Source organism: Gopherus flavomarginatus, chromosome 8 (assembly GCF_025201925.1).
Source record: "Gopherus flavomarginatus isolate rGopFla2 chromosome 8, rGopFla2.mat.asm, whole genome shotgun sequence".
Taxonomy (NCBI): Eukaryota; Metazoa; Chordata; order Testudines; family Testudinidae; genus Gopherus; species Gopherus flavomarginatus.
This window is the reverse complement of record NC_066624.1, coordinates 105397358-105420071: the sequence shown is the minus strand read 5'-3', so window position 1 is coordinate 105420071 and position 22714 is coordinate 105397358. Positions and strand designations below refer to the sequence as shown.

Below are 22714 nucleotides of genomic sequence, written 5' to 3'. Positions count from 1 at the left end.
GTGCCACGCTGCCTGAAACCCCCACCCCCTCAGAGCGCCATGCTGAGCCAAAGCCTTGCCCAAGTGCCACGCCACGCCCCCGCCCCCCCCCGCGCTCCACGCTGCCTGAAGCCCTGCCCCCCTCCAAGTGCCACGCTGCCACAAGCCCGCACCCCCTCCTCTGAGCACCATGCCAGCCCCCGCCCCCCTCCGAGCGCCATGCTGCCCGAAGCCCTGCCCTCGAGAGCCGTGCCCCCCTGCCCCCCTCAGAGCTCCACACAGCGCCAAGGCCACACACCCCGAGCGATGTGCCCCCCCACCCTCTCCAGCGCCTCACCACCAAAACACCAACAACAAAAAAACCCCTCCGACGAACAAAAAATAAAAACCCCGAGCGACACCCTGCACTGTCCCAAGCACGTGCTTGGTCAGCTGGTGCCTGGAGCTGGCCCTAGATGCTGTGGCTTCGTGTGGCTGAAACAACATGCTCCCTATTCAGGGATGGGGGCCAATATAATGCCAGGTGTGTCCCTGCAGCAACCTTAGCACCAGTGAAGGGATAACTACCATCTTTGTCCTCCCCGCAGAGGAGGGGAACAACTGCTGTGAACATTAGCACTTACCTTCAGCCTCCTTGCCCTGCGCATGGCTGTAATGAGATGGGAATGCAGCCTCCATGCTGCTTATGAATTCTGATTGCTAGTAGGTGCTGTGTGTGGGTGCAGAGGTGGATTAAGATTTAGTGGGCCCTAGGCACAAAGTCGATTTAGGTCCCATGCCCTGCCATGGGCCACAACCCCCCCCCCCAAAAAAAAAACCTTCTGTGCCTCCCTTTCCCCAGGCTCTCCACTTGCCCTGGGGGGCAGTGACATGGGCCAGGGGCAGCTCTTGGGCACCCTGGCACCCCTGCCCAGGGCACGTGGGGTGGGGAGGGTGCCCGCAGCTGCCTGGGCTCCATGGGTGGTTCTTACTACAACCTAGAAGGTCCATAATGGCCAGGAATGTCGCCATTTTGAGCCCTGACCACTAAACTTTTTTGGTGGAGGTGGGCAGCCGCTAGTTGTGCAAAGGAGACAACTGCCCACCCTAACCAAAAAAAAGGGGGTGGGGGGAGGTGGCAGGGCTTGGGTTCAGCCAGCCCCCTTTGAGGGAGGCAGGTGTGTGTATATATTAGGTAAAGCATCAGTCAGCACCAAGCAGGCCAGCTGGGTCGGGGTGGGGGGAAATGTGCTTAGACCTGGCCAGGGGGCGGAGGAGGAAGACTAGGGCAGGGGGCCCCTGGTTAGTAGGCGGAGCGGGGGGCGGGGGTCTGCATTCCAGTGAGCCTGCCAGGGCTGGCCCATAGGCCAATCCACCACTGCCTTCTGAGTCCCTTTCCTCCTCCAAGCACTAGGTTGAGCATGGCCGGGGGGTTGGGGGGCGTAATCCCTGCCTCAGCCTCTGTAGGGAAGGTGGGTACTGCAAGAACTTCCATGGCTAGGGTGACCCAATAGCAAAGGTGAAAAATGCTGACTGGGGTGGGGAGGGTGGGGGGGAAATAGGTGCCTGTGTAAGACAAAGCCTCAATATCAGGACTGTCCCTATAAAATCAGGGACATCTGATCACCCTACCCTCAACAGTGCCAGTGTAGGAGCCCTGCAATGCCCCACCTCCCACATCCTGCTGTTTCAATCCTTGGCGGGTATTAGGGCCGACTTTGGGCTTGGCCTGTGAGGAAGGGACAGATATGGTAAAGCCTTGCTCTCTGCATGAAAGGCAGGGGAAGCATTTGATGGTCCAGGGTTTAAGGCCACATCCATGGTACGAGAACAAAGACCTATGTGACTACTTCCTCTCACCCCCCCCCCCCCCATGCCTCCAGGTCCATCGTTTCAGGAGTTCACATACAGTGCTGCCCCAGCAGCCTCCTGCCTAGGGGTTAGTTAGTACGAGCTAGCATTGCTCAAGTGTGCAGGGGGAAAGCAGAGCCATGAGCTTAGCAAGGAGCAGCAAGCACCCCCTTCACAGCCCTGCCCCAGTGCCTGTGTCCTGTGCCATTTAGCTCAGGGGTAGGCTACCTATGGCATGCGAGGTGATTTCCAGTGGCACTCACACAGCCCAGGTCCTGGCCACCAGCCCAGGGGGCTCTGCATTTTAATTTATTTTTAAATGAAGCATCTTAAACATTTAAAAAAACCTGATTTACTTTACCTAGAACACTCATTTAGTTATAGCTTACAGAAAGAGCCCTTCTAAAAAAATGTCAGAATGTATTACTGGCACGTGATCCCTTAAATCACAGTGAATAAATGAAGACTCAGCACACCGTGGCTGAAAGGTTGCAGACCCCCCCAGGTTTAGATTCTTGCCCTTCTTAACTTTCTGCTTAGCAGCAGCATGACCCTGTCCCCTTCCCACCCAGCCTCATTCTTTTACTTCCGTGTTTCTCAAATGGGGTTGCCGCTTGTGCAGGGAAAGCCCCTGGCAGGCTGGGCCAGTTTGTTTACCTGCCGCGGCTGCTGGCCACGCTTCGCTGCTGCAGGCCAACGGGAGCTGCTGGACATGGCAGCCAGCAAGTCCCTCACCCCATGCCGCTGCCAGCAGCTCCCATTGGCTCTGAGCCAATGTGCAAGGCCGGGTTTGTAAACACTCAGTTCAGTGCAATTCGCCGGAGAGCCCTTCAGTCGCAGACGGTCTGCGGCAGTATTTCGGAGGCAGGTGCTTCTGTCTTTGGCGGCAAGGTTTATTACCCGCTGCCAAAATACTGCCGAAGACCGGCTGCGACCGAAGGGCCCTCCGCCGAATTGCTGCCAAAGACCAGGAGACAAACTGGCAGTCCGACCGTACTCTGTTCAGGACAGTCCTGATTTTATCGGGACGGCTGGTCACCCTACTCCCCTCCCCCCTTTCCGTTCGTCTCATTAGACCATAAGCTGTTCCCAGCCACTTCAAGCACTTACAAGGTGCTTCTGTAGAGCTGCTGCACTAGATTTCCCCCTGCTCCTGGGGCCTGCTCTGTACTATTGCAATACAAACAACAGACTGGCCTCCGTGGCAGTACCGCTGCTGATTCACCTCCGCGTGGGCGAGCAAATCTCTCCCGCTGCTAATATTGACTCCCCTGTGAGCTTTAGGGTTCTGCCCACTCTGGAGCAGCCTCGGGCCAAAAGGGGTAGGGGTGGGGGTGGGGGACTAAGGACATCTCCCAGCAATGTGTCAGCTCAAATGTGGCTGTTTGGCCCTGAACTCTCCTCTCGCTCTGGCTCCAGTTTATTACCATCCTATTTCCTACCTCTGCTACTCTCTTTAGCCACCTCTTAGTACAGAGGCTTCTCCTCTATCAAACGAAAGCACATCATGTTGGGATATACGTAGCTTGAAGAGTTTAGGGCGCATGCTCAGAGCTGGGTAAGGGGAAAAAACTGTCAGCCCCATTAAAGAACTTTGCAGAGCTCCCTCCCCGCTCCCGCTTAGATGGAACACATCTGCTATGATTGGTCTTTGTTTTATAGTAAGATGCTATGTACATGCAATTCACAGACTGCTAGTGCCACCATTTAGTGCTATTAATGTTACAGAAGAACTAGGCTGTATTTTGAAGACTCCTTCACCAGATAATTTCCTCTGTTTCGTTTAACCACCATGAATTGCTGGTGTTTCCAGCAACTGCAAAATTCATAATACTGTCCCGAGCAGCCTCTGTATAACTTGCTTTCAGTGACAGTCTTGCTTACTGCACTGTACCACCAACGCACCCAGAGCCTTCAGAAAAATGGAGAACAGTGGTAGAGGCGCTTGGCTGCATGCAGGCCTTCCCCCTCCCCACTTGGGCTAGAGTAAGAGCTCGAGCTTGAGCTCCCAGGCCAAAAATCACCACCCGGGCCCAGCCATGCCTTGAGGAGCCGCCACAAGCAGTAGTTCGGTCTCTAAGTTAGAGTTGGCTTGTTTGCTTTATAAGCTACCATGTGACTTCATCTAAGCCAGGCGTTGGCCACCTTTCAGAAGTGGTGTGCTGAGTCTTCATTTATTCACTCTAATTTAAGATTTCACCTGCTGGTAGTACATTAACATTACTTTACATAGACTTAAAGACCAAATTTTTTAAAATGTTTAAGAAGCTTCATTTAAAATTAAATTAAAATGCAGCTCTTAGCAGTTTAGTGGAGTGGTTTTTAACATGGGGTGCACCTCCCCTCCCCCAGGGCAGGGTCAGTGCAAGGATATTTTGTGCCCTAGGTGAAACTTGGACCTAGTTCCCCATGCCCCTTGCACATTGGTTCATTGAGGGGCAAATCCCAGCACGCCTTTATAGCCCCCAGGGGCCAGTCGTGTCCAGGAGCTGTTCCCCAGACCAGGTTCCCCCCCCCCCCAAACTCCCCTGGAGAGTGCACAACCCCCCCCCCACGAGCCCTCCCCACCCCAAGCAGGTGGCCCCCACCTCAAGTCCACTCACTGGCTGTGCCAGGTTTGGGCTGCTGCAGCAGCTCGGCAGGGAGGAGCCGCCTTCTGGTGGCACCGGAGAGCCAGTGTCCCACTTGGAGCAGCAGCAAGCCCCAGCCATGGAGGAGCCGGCCTGCTGCAGGGGGGCAGCAGCCTGCAAAGATGGCAGTGGCCCCCCCCCCGACTCCGTGGGCTCCTGCAGGCTTCAATGGATGCATGTGGGTGCCAGCCCCCCTGAGGCCCCTGTCTCCCCCCTTGCCTAGGGTTACCATATTTCAACAATCAAAAAGAGGGGAGAGCCCTGCCCTAGCCCGAACCCCCAACCCCCCCCCGCTCCATGTCCCCTGACTGCCACCTCCTGGGACCTGTGCCCCTAACTTCCCTGCAGAACCCCACCCCCTACCTAAGCCTCCCTGCTCTGAGTCCTCTGACTGCCCCCACCTGAACCCCCCCAACTGCCCCCCTAGCACCCTACCCCAACCTTTATCCACCCCCAGACAGAGCCCCGGGACTCGCACACTCCCTCCAACCACTCCCTGCCCCCTGACAGGACACCCAGATCTCCCAACCCATCCAACCCTCCCCCTGCTCCCTGGGACTCCCCTTACCATGCCCATGCCAGTCAGACGCTGGCTCCACATGGAGTTCCACGTGGAGTGCTGAGGCAGTTTGGGGGGGTGGGAAGCTCACACTTCCAGCAGCCACAGAACCTGAGCAAGGTGAGGGGGGGCTGGGGGGCACGCCTGCCCAGGCTTCGGCCCCGTGTGCCCCCCCGGCGGGGCTTCTGCAGTGGATGCCTGCGGGCGGTGGTGCCCATGCCTTCCCCCGCTTCCGCCTTGCTGCGCTCGGGCTCTGTGGCTCCTGGGAGCGAGAGCCACCACTGCTGCCCCTCCCGCAGCAGGCTCAGGGCCGCGTGCCCCGGCGGCTCACACTCCTGGAAGACACAGAACCTGACCCCGGTGAGGAGGGACGCGGGGGGGCGTGCCTGCTGCCGGTCTGGGGTCCCGGCTGTCGGCCCCACTCAGCCTCCTGCCGGCCTGGGGTTCCGTTCACTCAGCTGGCTGCGTGCTGAGTGGGGCCGGCGGCCAGGACCCCAGCTGGCAGCCGCATGCCAGGCAAAATCAGCTCACATGTCAAAGGTGGCACACATGCTATAGGTTGCTGACCCCTGATCTAAGCTATCTTGACTGCTTCTCTCTATCACGGGTTTTCTCTGTTTTATTACACAATCCTGCCACAAGGGTTGCAAATAAAACTTCACTGTAGTTACTCTTGTCAACTGGAATAGTTTTCATGGATCTCCTCTTCTTCTACTTGTATGCGTCTTAAAATTCAACCTGAAGTCAAGTTTCTATAGGATATACACTTCTTGAGCAGAGGGATAATTGGCATGGAAGATGCAACAAAAAATAAGGTTGAATTGTATGCCTGATTTGATGCACAGGACGTTCCTTATTTGAAAGGGTAGGAGATGCTGTTAAAATGTTAATACAGCCCAAGAGAGTTTTTGAAGATTTGGGTCTGCTTGCACACCATAAGAAACTTCACTGATAAAGTTTCAGCATAAGAAAACAAATAAAACTCAACAAAAGCTGCTGTTCTGCTAAATGTAAAGTTGTCTTGAAGGTAAAGAAAGAATTAAAACCTGAGTTTGCAAATGACTTTATTTACTCTAGGATGCTGGCAACAAAAAGGAATCAGCTATCAGAACAAAACTTCTCTTTGTTACAGTTCTTGGATGTGGATTTGTGGCTACCAGAAAAATCAGCAGCTCTAAGTTGAAGGATGTGCTGAAGGTTCCCTGTGCTGTAGGTACACCCATGGGCTGTTGATGGGATTAAATAAAACTCCCAAATGTAGACAAGAGAGGATGCTACAGAGCATTAAGATTTTAAAGTAACTTTTACAATAGCTCAAAGGCAATTTAAACACAAAACTGTGGTTATGAAATCATGCTCTGAAGTACTGTTTCCACACACATAATGGTGTAGTACAGGGGTAGGCAACCCATGGCACAGGTGCCGAAGGTGGCACGAGAGCTGATTTTCAGTGGCGGTCACAGTGCCTGGGTCCTGACCACTGGTCCAGGGGGCTCTGCATTTTAAATTTAATTTCAAATAAAGCTTCAACATTTTGAAACCTTATTTACTTTACATACAACAAAAGTTTAGTTATATATTATAGACTTCTAGAAAGAGACCTTCTAAAAAAGGTTAAAATGTATTACTGACACACAACACCTTAAGTTAGAGTGAATAAATGAAGACTCGACACACCACTTCTGAAAGGTTGCCAACCCCTGGTGTAGTATATATAGATGCATCAAAATATACACAATTCAAAGCAAATCACACAATTAAAAACAAACCAACCCAGCTAAAAGTGAAAGTTTTATTGAATAAATATTATTTCCATGAACTATTTAAAAACAACTTCACCAACAGAACTGTACATGTAACACCCTGCATTAACTCTGCTGTCTGTCAGAACATTAGCGGCAGCACAGTGTTTGAGGTCTGAAATTTTTTGTACTAATTATTGCTACAGTTTCCAGTTGTTAATGCCCATTAATGTCCAACAGTATCAATTTCAATGTAGCATCCAGTACTTCTGGCATGAGTATCATTCAGGTTTTTTACCCAAAACAAGCAGCACTTGATCATGTTTTTCTTAAGGGGGAGAGAGGGGGAGGTAAGATGATTCACTATTTCTACATCTACATAAGAATTGAAACATTTAATGGGACCATAATTAAGCATTTTTCTTAAAAATATACTCTTTGGTGTAGTAATGACATTTTATTTATACCTGAAACAGTCTCGTTTTTAAAGTACTCTGCCCATGCTTCTTAAATATATACATGCAACGTATTATGATTTATCCCAAGATAAGAAAAAGGCAATCAATCAACCAGGCTCCTTTGACATACGAAACAATTTCCTTTAAAAATGTTGACTATAAAGAATGGTATTTGCTATTACATTAGATCATGTTTAGACACATTTAAATGCGTCTTTTAAACAATTCACACTGTTGTAATTAGCGATATTTTTAGGGTGCTCTCATATACCTTTTTGTACTATATAATCAGATGCCTTTTTGCCCAAAGCCTGTAAGACTTTAAGTTCCATGCATTTATACATACTGGAAACAAAGTCATATCTACGGTAATGACAATTGTCTAAAATTACTGCAAAACCACTTGCATTATACTGTGGTAATAGCTAGAGCTAGGTGAATGTTTCAAGAAAGCGATGGAGAACATTCTAGTGAAAACTATGGATTAAAGTGGATAACTCCTGGTGCGTATTTTTCATTTGACTGCCTTTGCAATCTGTATGAAGGATATTTAGCTGCAGGAATGTTTCCGTGGAAAACAAAGACTTGCAAGTACTTTTGTGAATGTGTTTGTGAGAAGACCGTTGAAGAAGTTTTCACACAGCTATAGCAAAATCACCAATTTCCCCTACCCCATTCATAAAAGTTAAGTAACCCAAAATAGGGAGAAGAAACCAGATGTGTGACTGAGGTGATAAATCACATACCTTAGAAAGCAAATAGCAGAAGCAACGAATTTGCAAGCCAGCAGTAGACTGAAATGTTTGCATAAAACACTAATCTGTAAAATGTCTGTCCACAGATAATTAGTGAACAGAAAAACGGCTAACTTACTCAACTTCTTCACTATGAATGGTTTACCCAGCTCTAGTAATGTAATTCCATTAGAAACCATGATGATTATACCATAATGCAGTAACAATTAACCATTACTATGGGTTAACTTCTAAACAGCAACATTACTATTGTATCCTGTAAAATGAGAACAATATAGCAAGATAGAGAATTCTCCTGAACAAATGATTTTGATCGCATACATGGTAAGTACTTCTGAATGCTGCACTTCACAAATACAACTGGAGTACATAAAGCCTAATCTTAAAAGAAAGTTTGTCAATCAAAAATTCTATAGGCTATTCTTGTTTACCAATAACTTTATGATGCGAAATTTCTAGTACTAGAAATGAGACTTTTCACAGAGAACAGTTTAAATCTGATTGTAAAAATAAGGGTTTGAAAGTATTACTAATTATTTCTAGTAAGGAGACTCAGTTGGGTAGCTTGTATTGAAAATTGTGTTTTCTGTTTTAAATAACCATTTTCACCAGCAAACAAGAGATCATTTTGAAATTACATAGTTTTCAACATTGCCTCTCCACTTTTGTGGTCTCCCTCTATATTATAATATTTAAATTGATATTTTAAATATTAATATTTTAGCTTGAAATGTTTTTAATGTAAGCAGACTTTTATGTCATTTCCAGTTCCCAGTGTCTACACGGTATGCTTTACACACCAAATGTTGTGTGAAAGAATATATGCTCTTGAAAAACTGACTTTTCCCCCATACGAGGTATTAAGATCTGCTGAGAATTCAATCTAGTTTTAAAGGTGGCTATGGATAAAGTGCTCTCTTTCATTCATAAGAATGTATATAATGTCATTTGTGTTACTATGAGTTAAGAATGTTTGAAGCAGTCTTTATTGCAGTAAAAGGAAAAACTCCGTAAGAAATCCTTTGCATGTGCCTTCATTTTGTGGATTTCAGGAGTAAAGGTAACTCTGCATACTCATCTCTATACCATACATTCTTTTCCCTCATGTCCTCAATCAGAAAGATCGATAGTTACTGTTGGATAACTGAAGATGACATACTTGGTTAATTTTGTGTAAAATTGCACATACTAGCCAATCTAGAACTGGCATATTGCAAATACAGTAACAGTCAGAAGTGTATACAAAACCAACCTCTCTCAAGTAAAACCAATTCTACATTATTTGTGGTACATTACAAAATATTGTTGCTTTTCCTCCTAAGCGTTCATTAGATAAAAATTCTATATTCTATGCAAACCAATTATGTATTCCCATTAATGAGAAATAAACATTACTGATAAAGTTTTTCTCCAAATAGAGACATGTACCTGTGGTAAACTCATAAATTCTTATGTATTTCAACAATTCAGGAAGAGCTTATTTCTCCAGTAACCTTAGATTTTGCTTGTTTGGCACAAATGTATTCAACCTTGTATTCATACCACAAAAGTCAAAACATTATATACGTATGGTATGGAATTGTTATAAATGCTTGGAGCAGGGTTATTTTTCAAAGCATTTTCCCTTTTTTATATAAACCATTTGCCATAATTTAGATTTCAAAACATGACATACTAATCACAAGAACTAATGAAAAACTACATGGCAACACTGAAAACCACTGAGGGTTGGCTAAGGAATGAATGACGTTGACAGACACGGTCAGCTACTTTTGAGAAGTGAAGCATAATGGCTTAACACACAAAGATAACAGTGGCAAACAACAGATATCTGATGAGAAGTTGTTTAGAAAGTGTGGCCTAAAATTATTTCACAGATAACCATGGCATAATTTTTTTTCCCTCAGGAACAGAAACCACTGAGAAAACCTGTGCTAGTATTTAACTCAGACTTCCAAGTATATGTATACAATTGAAAGATTGATAAATCCACCAGTTGCTCAAGAATGTAAACTTTCATTTGTAAAAAGTTAAGTTTCTAGTCCTTACTGTAGCAAAAATGAAGACTCAAGATGTGAACGAAACTGATGCATTGCTGGGAAAGCTGTGAACAGCACCAGAAGTAGGCACTGGAGTTGTTAGCAGTGATGACCCAAAAATCTGAGAAGGGAGAACAGCAGTGGAGACATCTTAACACTTCACCCCCTACAGTTCACAGAATCCAGCAAAGCTTGGGAGAAGTAGAATAATGGAGAGCAATCTCTCTCTCTTGCAGCAGCCCATGTCCCATAGCATAGATGACTTCTAAAGCTTTGTCTACACCATGAAAAAAATACCAGTCATGTCATTCACTGCTAATGCAGCTCTACAGGTGATAGCAATAATGGAAACTGTAGTGTAGATGGGGCAGGCACTTAGACCATTGTGTTGTCTACCTTACACACAGGCCCACCGACAGCAATTCCGGGCCCCAGGGCAGAACAGTCAGTGGGCCACCAGGCCTGGTGTGATATCGCCACATGGGTGCGGAGATGGACCACGTGTGGCGACTGGTGCATGCAGGCACAAGCCGCAGACACGATCCGCCTGACATTTGTGCCTGTGCTGTGCCTGTGCTGGCTGGTGCCCAGTAAGCTGTCGGCTGTGCTCTTCTGGCATGGCCAGCACTTCTACATGCCTGCCTGGCTACCTTCGCCGCCACCCGTGCCGCCCTGGGGCCTGCCCAGCGATTGCCTCCTGTTGGCAGGCTGCCTACACACCTTGTCTACACTACCTAGGATTAGGCAAAACCTTGGTAAGAGAGTCTGCGCCCACTGCATGCGCCATTGCCACCACTGGTAGATAATTACAGGTCTGAGTTTTGCCAGTATAGATGCAGCTTTCCACCACCACCTCCTCCTTTTCAGTGAGGCAGAAATTTTATTTATGGGACTGAGTAGCCAGAGGCTGATTTAAAACAGAGGTTCTCAATCTTTTTCTTGCTGAGGCCCCCCTCAACATGTTATAAAAACACCAGGGCCCAGTGGGGTTGGGGGCACAGGGCTCCAGGCCAGTGGGGGACCCTGGGGCATAGGCATATTTTTACTTCTATTTGGGGGGAGGGGGCAAGAGTTGGCAGGGCTCGAGTCAGCTCCGCACAGCAGGGTCCAGTGCCACCTCCACCCCGACTCACTCAGGAGGCCACCCAGCCTGTCTGGGCTATGAGGAGACGCAACCCCAAAATATAACTCAAAGGGGGAGTCAGTTCAAAGTTTGAAAACCACTCAGGGTGCAGGGAGGGGGTATCTAGGAGTTGTGTGAAGTGAGAAGAGTAACTCAGGGTGTCGGGAGGGGGTAGCTAAGGGCTGTGTACAGGTAGGGGGGGCTCCCAGTGTGGCTCCGAGCTTCAGCAGGGGGAGTGCTGGGGCTCCTGGCTTCAGCCTCACACTGCTCTTGGCTTGCGGGGGAAGGTTTGACGGGCTTCAGGGACTTGGGGGGCGCCTTCAGCCCCATGACCTCCTGGCTTCAGTAGTGGGGTTTGGGGCACCAGGGTTCAGCCTCAGAGCTCCTCGGCCCCCCTGAAAGGATTTGTGAACCCCTGGCTGAGAACTACTGATTTAAAACATGGAGTCCCCAATGAGTGTCCAGGGGCTGCAGCACTCTCCACCAGCCCAGACGCCGGGGTGACAAAAAGCTGTCTAGCAACATCCTATTTGTCTCTCTCTATGGCCAGTAGATTCAGTCGTCCTTCGCGCTCTCTCTCTCGCTCTCTCACACACTCACACACACAGCCACCCCATCCCCAAGAACTCAGACACATTTATAGCAGAAAATGTAGCTGCAAAATATATAATTCTGTCCAAAGTAGCATTTGTGCACTTTGTTTTTATTGAGATATTTGTATATCAAACCATTGTCATCAATGTGTCAGGTCCTTCAGATATATGAAGATAATGCTTAAATCTTCAAAATACAGTATGAAGATAAATATATTAAAAATAAAACATGCAACCCTCCCCAATGGTAAAAGGATTAAACCATTTAAATTTTCAACACTTATGCTAGTGAGAACTGCACAATCCATTCAACATGTTTTCTCCCTATTTTTCCACGTTAGGATCAAGAATAGATATTAAAACATGTAGGATATAATGGTTATGGAGAATGACTGGTTCTTAAATATCCTCTGTAAAGAACAGGAGATGCTTATTACACCTGAAGGGTGCACCTATGCTTTTGTCACCACTTTGAAAAGGCTGTGTCATATTTTACTGGTAAATTGCCATTTGTACACCAGTACAGATATGCAGATGGTATTTCAATCTCTTCACAGCTAATCCATCAGCATCATTTTCTTTAAAGTGATATATTAATGAATTGACTTGCCCATGGAAGAAACAAGAGTTTTGTTTATTTGTAGACTAAGAGGTTAACATAACAAGAAGCTTCAATATAAATTTAGAATAAAAAAATCTCTCTCCTCCCACTCCCCAAGGAAAAAAAAAAAATCAGCTTAATTTACAATACCAGACTTAAAAATAAATTAGTACCCTCAAAAAAATCAATTACCTGAGGGCAGAAAATTTTGGTCATTCCCTTGAGATCTCAAATAAAATGTCAAACAGAGGATTCCAACCTGTTAGTATGAAGCACAAAGAGGAAATGGGCAGGGAAAAAGCATTCAAATATCTAATAATTTGGGTATAAGATTAGAAAATTTAGTGGAAGAGATTATCCTTCACATATATGTTTTGCTATGCTACAAGATAGATAGAGCACGAGGTTTGTATTTAGATGTTTTTGTTGTGCTAGCACATCTTCTAGGACAGAGAGTACAGCACTGAACTCATGCATAACCTATTATCAATATGCAAGCACCATATGGCTTCCACAAATGTCCTTGTTAACAAGTGGGTGAGTCCATTGTGGAGAGAGTCAAGATGCTTCTGTCGTTGGTATAGTAGGGATCCGATGAGCTCCATGATCTACAGTAACAATAAAAGAAAAGTTTGGCTGACTAGGAACCTATAATTCTAAGTGAGAGAAAAAAGGTCTAAGAGCAAAAAGCAAATGACTCCTTTCTTTAAAACTGTAGTCAGTTAATTCCATCCTGACATCTGCAATTCATTCAAACCCTCAAAAATATGCTTTCATGAATTTTCTGGACAGTATTTATTTTTAAAAAATTCACTATAACATGACTAAAAAGATATTTAATCTGCTATCAATTTAAATTATATGGCGCTTCTAGGCTTTTTGAGGCAACTTCAATATTATATATGTAAATCAGGCACAGTGAATACAACATTTATTTTTGGCACAGTAAGATCATTCTAACAAATCCTATCATTACACAAATAGCTAATTGCAGTATGCTAATATATTGGAAATTTATTTCTATATTTTAATACTGATGCAGTGAACTACTTAACTTCAAACAAGTTTAATCTAATAGTTTAACTATAGCCATTAAGATATACAGTAACTCCTCACTTAACGTCGTAGCTACGTTCCTGAAAAATGTGACTTTAAGCAAAACGATGTTAAGCGAATCCAATTTCCCCATAAGAATTAATATAAACACGGGGGGGGGTAGGTTCCAGGAAAATGTTTTTCACTAGACAAAAAACTATGTACATACACACAGCATACATTTTAAAGAAACAATTTAATATTGTTCACAGCTATGATGATTGTGAAGCTTGGCTGAGGTGGTGAAGTTAGAGGGTGGAATATTTCCCAGGGAAAGTCTTGCTGCTAAATCAGTGGTTCTCAAACTTTTGTACTGGTGATCCCTTTCACATAGCAAGCCTTTGAGTGACACCTCCAGCCATATAAATTAAAAATACATTTTAATATTTTTAACACCATTATAAATGCTAGAGGCAAAGCGGGATTTGGAGTGGAGGCTGACAGCTCATGACCCCCTCATGTAATAACCTCATGACCCCCGAGGGGTCCCAACCCCCCGTTTGAGAACCCCTGTGCTAAATGATGAACTAGCACTCGGCTGAGCCCTGAAGGGTTAATACATTAACAACAATGTAGCCTAACATTCTACAAGGCAGCAGGAATGGAGGGGAGGGAGATAGCATGGCAGACAGAGACAGACATACACCTTGTGTGTGGGAGAGAGAAATGCAAACTGCCCCTTTCAGTAAGCTCACCCACTCTTAAGTGCATTGTCTTTTTAAGTGGATCAGGAAACAGAGCAGCTGCTGCCCCAGGCTCTGTCTCTCTCCGTCTGTCCCCCGACCCTGCTCTATATGGAGAAGAAGGAGTAAGCAGGGTGTAGGAGCAGGGGGGAGGGGGACACCCTGACATTAGCCCCCCCTTTTTTCTCCCCCCCCCACCCCCGCACAGCAAGCAGGCTTGGGAAGCAGCTCCAAGGCAGAGAGCAGGGGCAGCACATGGCAGTGGGGGGAGGGACAGCTGCAGTTGCTAGCCTGCTGGCAGCTGCTGCACAGGGAACTTAGGGGAATGGGGAGATGATGGGGGGAGCTGATAAGGGGGCTACCGGTCCACCCTGGTTCCAAGCCCCTACCAGCTAGTGGTAACAGGCTGTCCACTGCTTGCAGGAAGAGCAAGATGTTAGAAGGGAGCACTGCACAACTTTAAACGAGCATGTTCCCTAATTGATCCGCAATGTAACAATGAAACAACTTTAACCAGGAGGACTTTAAGTGAAGAGTTACTGTATTTTACTATTGGCTGTGCTAGATTTAAACGAAAATGACAAGAGAAAAAATATCCAAAACTATCATTGCTTTTTTATTCTGATATAATCTACCAATGTTTTTCACCTAAGAGTACGTTATTTCCCTAAACGAATAAATCCTGTATATGGGCCACTGCTTTGGCAGGATTGCTAAAGTCAACATATTAGACTAACAGTTGAAAATAAAGGGCAGGAAGGAAGGGGGCCACAAAGTAGAAACAATTTATGCTCCAAAGCCCGCCTCTGTCAGAAATCTGCTGTTTTTTCAAAAATAGTACACACGTATCTTGACAAGTGTATTGGCTAATGACAGGTCCAGATCATTCAGTAATGGGTTCTACCATAACAATTTATATGTGATCCAGCATTTTTAATATTCTATTGGCTGATGAGTAGACAGACAGTTTAGTTTAATGGAAGAGAGAGAGAGACAGAGAGAAATGCATTTTACTAGTTTGCAAGAAACATGCAATATTTCAATTTTATTTTAAATGAATGAAACAATGAAAAATGTATTTTGATTATATTTTAAAAAACAATTGAACTGCAGTACTTTATGCCGGCTGCCCTCTACTCCAAGCATTTGTACACCTTGAGATCAAAAGAAATGGCTCCCACTCAAAATTTGATAGCATAATAATTTCATATCCCATTATCATATTTGACAGAATATTAGGTGCACATATTGTATATAAACACAAGCTATCTATATCAACAGAACTGGAAAAGTGTTTTTCATTACGAAGGATTACAAAGCACTTTTACAAACTACATATATACAGGTATCACTTAATTCATCAATGATATGCAGCTACCTCTGGGATGGAATAGAACAGCTGGTTCACATCAGCCGTAACATTACACAATAGTCTATTACATTTGAAAGTGCATGCATCTTCTAAAAGACAATAGCTATTTAGTAAAATCTAAATTGCATTTGTACCCAAGTCTGATCTAAGCTTAACACTGAGAAGTAAATATATTTTGGGACTAAAAGTACTTAATTGTACCTTCAGGTAACTGTTCTATGTGACTTATATAATTAGTACGTTCAACAAAAGTATTCAGCGACTTTCACGTATTGCAAGGGAAGTGAGGGGAGAACGTAAATATATCCTCCGACCACTGTTAGACTAGATTTTAAATAGAAATGCTGAAGGGAAAGAGCTGGAGTCACTCAAAACAAAAATGTAATGAAGTGAAACTGAAAGGGTTGCAAAGAGCCATTTCAATATAAAAACTGGAGCTGCAGCAGCAACAACGGAACTTCTAAAGCCCTTTGACTAGCACCTAGATTGTTTTGCATATTTATTTGTTTGAAGCAATGTTAATTGTAATACTTTAACAACTCTTTTTTAGGCTTTAAAATTATTCAGTTAGATCGTACAGTCATTAGGAAAAAAGATGACGAGGTAACACACAAGTAACCTGAGAAATAGAACAATATTGAAAAAGTGCTTTATATTCTGTCAAATATGATATTTTATTTTTTTATTATTAGTAGATCCCACCGAAGGAGGAGGGAGGAAATTGTAAAAAATCTAGATGCCAAGCAAAATGAAAAAATAATTATATACCTACCTTTATGAGATCCTGCACAATAAACAATTTTTTGGCCAAACGCAGCATCACTTATTAGATGACATTAGAACAAAGAAAGCAGCATGGAAAATAAAAGTTTCTAATTTGCAGCGCAGCGTTTTCATTTGTTACAGAAGATAGCAATAAGTGAAAATATAGCTAAAGCAACCACTACAGAAATGTTGGTTTTAGACCAATTAAATGCTCATCTTGTAGGTTAAAAATTCTATTCAACTGTTTATTTTACACATCATGCCTGCTTACTATACAGCAAGAGTTTTGATTAAAAAAATTTACTTGATCATAAACAGTTCCTTCTTATACAGAATAGGATATTTTTGCATAATTATACCCTAGATTTATGGAAATAACAACTAACAAAATTTCATAAGCAAGTCAGAATAAAGAAGATGATTAGAATCACAGACACTGTGTTAACACAAGAATTTGAAACTGAAATGTACCACATACCAAGTCAACACCTAAAGGTAAAAATCAGAACTGACAATGCATGTCAGTATAAATTACTCATACCAGATTTTATTCTGTATGAATGATACCACATCCTTTAAGTTAAAAAGAGACAGTTGTTCACATATTAAAGGAAACCCCATGTAAATGTGAGAAGTGCAATTTTTTTTCCAGGTTTGGCTTTTGAATAATAGAGTACTATGATATCATTCAGCAAAAGACAGACTAAGATATACAAAAGGTTTTTTATTTTTACCCCCAAATTTGTTACCTAGTTCTTTGAGTTTTTTTTGAAACGGAGATTCAAGAAGATATTTTAGCACATAGTTTTGAATGGCACTCATGATTTTGCTGATATTTTTGATACAAACAGAAAAATCCTTAAAACTAAGTTAATTTGAAGGCTTTGTTTTGTAAATTAGCTCATTTCTAGAAATAGAGTATAAAAGTTTTATTACAAAAAATATTTAATTTTAGTAACCACCAATGGATGAAAAGTCTAAAGACTTACCTTTTAATGATAGAGTTATTGTCTGGGGGAAATGCAATCCTTTTGTATATCTTCAGAAGTAACTCAAGCTAATCCATGACTATTTGGAGGACATACATTAAGTATCAAAGGAAAAGCCTTTTGACTTTACAAATAACGCTTGATTCGTGAAGGCAAAAAGCTGGATCAGGAAAACAATCAGCACAGTGAGGTTTGTTTTTCTAAACAGAAGAATGTACAAACCCAGAGAAAATACCATATATACAACACAAGATCTCATACTAAAAAGACCAAAGTTTGAAGAGAGTTCTGTTTCTTGAAAAACCGTTTTCTTCCTTTTTCTAACAAAAGCACTCCCAGTAAGCAAGAAACGGATCTTTTAGGAACAAAAAGCACTATAAAGAATAGCATTTCCTGTTAATTACACAAAACCTGCAACTGGTTTGTTAGACATCTATAGCTGCAGGCTCATCAGGTTCCAGTTTATAGGAGAATCGTCTGCAGCAAAGGCTATTGAGAGAAATTCCACACCTGTTGACCCGGGTTGGACTACATCTTCCCATTAGTCGTTCCAACATTCTTCTAACAGATGCGCATGCTGTTTCTCCATCTGAGAAGCAGCACATGGAGTCCAAGCAGTTGATACTTGAACTTGTCTCAGTAAGCTGGAGTGAAAAGAAAGAGAAGAATTAGTATTTGTGGATTCTAGTGACAAAAGTGTCCTGCTATCACAGACAATGCTTAAAGAAGGCTAGTTTTTAAATTTCAGTAGTGTTACTAGAATATGTTTCTGTTTTATAGGAAAAACATTATGATACCTTATTGAGATCAGCATTTGCTTTCTTCATGTGAATCATACAGATTGAGATTTAGATGCTTTTTGGTGCGGCCAAGATTTGAACAAATAAATGGCTTATTGAACAAATGGGAGATTGTTTAACATTGACCCCACACAAGCACCCAGCAAATAAAAATATGTCCAGTTCCCACTACTGTCGTAAGTAACCTGGCTGGCCAATCATCAACTATAGTGCTCTATCTGTAATACGCTTACAGGGGCGGATTATCTGTTAGTATAAAATTGTCATAGCCCCATTGACGTTAACAAACTATGATAATTTACGCTAGCTCAAGATCTATCCCCATTCAAAATATACTAGCCCTCCTCTCCCAAATAAAATAATAATAGAAGAGGCTTTAGAATAAATGAGACTGTGGATATGGCAACCTGCCTAAAAATAGTTTTAACAATTCAAAAAGAACTGCAGAACGCAGTTTTCTGAAGGAAGTCGGTTCCATGACTAGCAATAAGACTTACTATTACTATTTTAAGCTGACATTAAATCATGAGCAAAAAAGACAGAAGAAAAATTTTTCTAGTTACCCTTCTTGTATTATTTACATAGTTCTGAAATTTTATCCCAGGTTACCATTTATGATGCCAGATGAACCTACCTTTACAAAACACAGGATATGGACTGGAATTTGGGAATGCCATTATTAAAGCTTATGATTCGGAGTTGAACTAACCTCTCACTTTTTTGGGGGAAAAAAAGGTTGTCTACAGATTTTTATCTAAATTTAAACACAGAATTAACATTAAGAACCATCAGTCATATCCAAGCAAGAATAAGGAAAAGTTGAATGTTAGTATAACTATGAATGAATACAAGAAAGTTTATTAGTATGTGTAAAACAGACTAGAATAAACTGAAAGAAGTTACACCGAGTTTAGGAAGATGTTTTTTATTACAAATCACCTATTAGCAAATTCCTTCATACTACACTTCATCCAAATATTTTTCCACTGCAGCACATACAAATTTCCAAATATTTAACACTACAGGAAAAACTAGAGAGAGAATATTTTGAATTAATTTGTGCTTACCTCCCTTCTGATAGGGTATACAAATCTACTGAGGGTGGTGATGTGGGGGAGGAGGTACCTACATAACTCAAATTAAACTATTTGTTTAGCAGTTATACTAATTCAGGGGAGTGGGGTGGGACACACAAACTGTATTAGTCACTTAACATCACAGATGCAATGCAATGAGATTAATTACATACAGAGGCATACCTCCTGACTGGATGATATGTATCGGTTATTCTGAGGCTCCAAAAATTTCCAACAGGACATTCAAATATTTACAAATTTATGCTGCTCACTTTAGATATAGAAATTAACAGAAGTAAGCAGGAGTTGCAGACAGAGAACCTCTCAGAACATGCCTCAGTAAATCACAGGAGAGGGGCTTTAAAAAGTCTCATGAAAGAGATTAAGATCTGAGATTTCTACTTATAACAGGCTCAAAGCTAACGGAAAATTCTCGCTCTAATAGTATATAATGTTTTCCAATAATTTCTATCTGATCACACATGAAAGAGCTCCATTATTACTTATTCATGCATGATACACGTCCCTTTTCTCACTACACTCATGGAGGCATATGTACCTATATTTTTGTCTCTTAGTTGCTCTGGAAACAGGTATTTTATTAGTAGTAGATTCACATAACCCCTAATTTTGTGTCAGTGGCAAGCCAACTTCACATTCTACAATTTTGATTTTTATATACAGAATTGATTCTTCCCTTAATATATACTGTATGAAGCAGAACCTGGTCCCTGCAGTATTCTGGGGCAGTTAAGTTGACTTCAGCAGTCAGCCGAGGGAATATCCAGATGGTGCAGCGTTATGGCCTCCTTAGCCTCGGCAGAGGGTGCATGTTGGGGGAAGTTGTCAGGGTGTAATTGCGCTCTAATGATCCCTAGCTGGCATAATGGCTGGAGATCGCTGAGGAATGTTACAAGCTGACACAAAGAGGGAGTAGCCAAGAGGCTGCACAAATTTGCACCTGAGGGATGAAACAGTTGGCACTAGAATTTGGGAGGAAGAGTCGTATAAAAGGTGCATAAAACTATCTTTGTCTCCCTCAATGCCAGAATCGTATGCTCTGTCTGTGCAATCTTTAATGTATAATGCACCATGTATTTCTGAACTGCCTGTAAAACATATAAAAAAGTAGTGCCTGCAATGCAAAGGGGGCATTTTGGAAAAATAAAACAGGCAAAAATACAAAAAAAATCTACTTAAGATGAAAATATTTGATTTCTAATGAGCTTAAAACCAATTTTGCCTTTAGTTTCTGTGCAATACAATAGTGGCTTAATAAGGAGTCAGTGCTTTACCATGACTCAAAAGGGTTAATACCACCTATTTGAAAATAGTGACCTTACAGAATCTAGTATGTAGATAATTGCAAAGAATTAATATTTACTATTTTAAATCCACAGACCTCCCACTTTAAAGACTAAAAACTGAGTGGAAGCATTACAAGTAGTATTTCCAGAGTAAACTATGAACATCCGAGATCCCTTTGCAATCCCAAATCCACACCTTCCTTATGTCAGCTATACCAACTAGCTCTTAGTAACATCAAAAGTAATATTAGGAGACTATAAAGGAGACAATAGTAAAATAAACTCAATTTGATGGCAGTGGCTACCTGGTTAAGGATCCATTCTCTTTATATCCCTTTCCTGAATGAAGGATTTTATCTTTAATACAGAATATCTCCTCACTGCCTGCATCTCCTCTAGCCTTCCTCTTCAGTTTTAGATCTGTGCACAGATTTGATCATAGCTGTGTGTTACACTAAACTAAGGCCTGACGAAAACACGTAAGACAATGCACAATGCTGTGAGGTGGACGGTACTGAGCACAGATACTTTTAAAACAAAAAAGTCTCTGGCAATACTAAGTGTATCCTCGACTGGGCTGCAACTGGTAGGAAGAGCCACTGCTTAAAGATTGACATATACAGAGAAAAAAAATGAGAACACTAATCTTTGGGCTGCAAAGAAGTTTTCAAAAGGTATGGTTTAGGGCTAAAGATCTTAAATCATTGCAGTGCAAATGTTTTCCAGGGGAATAGATAACTTTAATGGAATGAATCAAGAAAAAAATTAAATACTATGTATTACAATTAATGATTCAATCTGTTAAGCCCAAACAAAAAACATGCAGTCATGTAGGTTTCCTTGTAAATATCACAAGTATGGGAATTTCAAAGATGATTCCATGACTGACTATACATAAGGGTACAGTGGGAGTACTACCTAGTGAACGCAAGAACTGTCCTGCTGGCTAGTTCGATCAGCTAGCAGTTGCCTATTGTCCTCCCCTCTGTGCCTGCTTTCAGCAAAGTCATATGCTGAGCTGACTGAACCCTTATCCTCTTCCATCTAGAAGGACAGAAAAGCAACAAATCTTTAACACACCACACTCAGTTTTAAATTAAACAATAATCTTTAAACCAATCTTCAATCTACTGACTTGTTCTTGATAGAACAGTGCACATTTGCTTACGCAGGAAGAGATGACCACTTTCTCAAGTTATCCAAATCACAAATTATTTATTAATGCACATCGTTACCAGAGTATAGTTTGTCAACAAATTAAAGGCATACAAAGAATGTAGAGGAGTAATTTTCAATTCCGACCCTCTTATACTGTATGAAAACACGTAAGACAATGCACAATGCTGTGAGGTGGACGGTACTGAGCACAGAATAAAGGTCTAAAACTAGTGCTTTTGTCCAAAGGGTCTTTCCAATTCTTATCCCAGTTTGTTGGGTCTGCTGTATGCCAAATGACACCTGCAGGTTTTAGTTCAACAAAGCACTTATATCTCATTGAAGCATATGCTTATGTGATCTGCTAAAAAGAAATGGATACAGTATGTGCTTATAGTTAAGCAAATGCTTAAGTGGTGTTTTGCTGAAGCCAGGCCCTAGATACTAATATAATCGATGCTATGTACATAGCTAAAATAGATTATGAGATGGTTATTGCTACGCCACAATTAAGCTTTAAAGTAGCTTCCCATTATGAGCCCCATTTTTTCCTTCTCTTAGTCACCCCAACAAGAGACTGATTCTCCTAAAATTTCAAATGCCACATCTCACCCTTAGTTAGTTTTTCTAGAAAATTTAGAAAAGGCATTTTGAAATTTGGCATTTCAAAAGTCTCCCTGGCACTTAAAAAAAAAAAATCCTAAACCTTTTGTTCAGTTGTACCTTTACAACGACAGTCTACAAACACCAAATAATTTTTGTTATTTGTACTGTGGCAGCCCATAGGGGCCCCAGTCAGGGATCAGGGCACCAACTTGTGGTAGGCCCTGTACAAACAAAAAATGAAAAGATCGTCCCTGCCACCAAAGAGCATACAATCTAAGTCCGTCATGCTAAGAAGAGATGCCTTGGTGTCCCTTAGTGTGTGTGTGTGGGGGGGGGGGGGGGGAGGGGGGTATTGAAGAGTGAGGAAAAGTCTGGTTTACCAGTGGAATTACAACAATATGTACAATACAAATTTAATAAAAACTGATCTGCTTCTGGCTCCAGGCTTTGATGCAGCAGCTACTGACCAGAGGCAGACATGATAGCTAAGGCAAAAACAGTAGCAGTTCAGGTCATGAAAACCTGTGGCCACAGAGGCATACTCTTGTAGTTTTGGA

At 42.6% G+C, this 22714-nt stretch overlaps 1 protein-coding gene across 5 annotated transcripts in view; it reads right to left on the bottom strand.

Annotated features, from left to right (window-relative positions):
* Positions 1–11797: 11797 nt before the first annotated feature.
* Positions 11798–22714, bottom strand: part of ATP11B (ATPase phospholipid transporting 11B (putative)) — a 104960-nt gene continuing 94043 nt past the window's right edge. For 2 of the 5 annotated variants that reach the window (XM_050964269.1, XM_050964270.1), the window contains 2 exons: positions 21315–21440; positions 17771–17857 (listed from right to left, as the gene is read on the bottom strand). In XM_050964269.1, the coding sequence (XP_050820226.1) occupies positions 21356–21440 (85 nt within the window). In that variant the 3' untranslated portion in view covers positions 17771–17857; positions 21315–21355. Of the gene's footprint in view, positions 12918–15082; positions 17858–21314; positions 21441–22714 lie in introns of those variants that run through there. The other 3 variants (XM_050964268.1, XR_007775812.1, XM_050964271.1) reach the window with 3 other exon arrangements.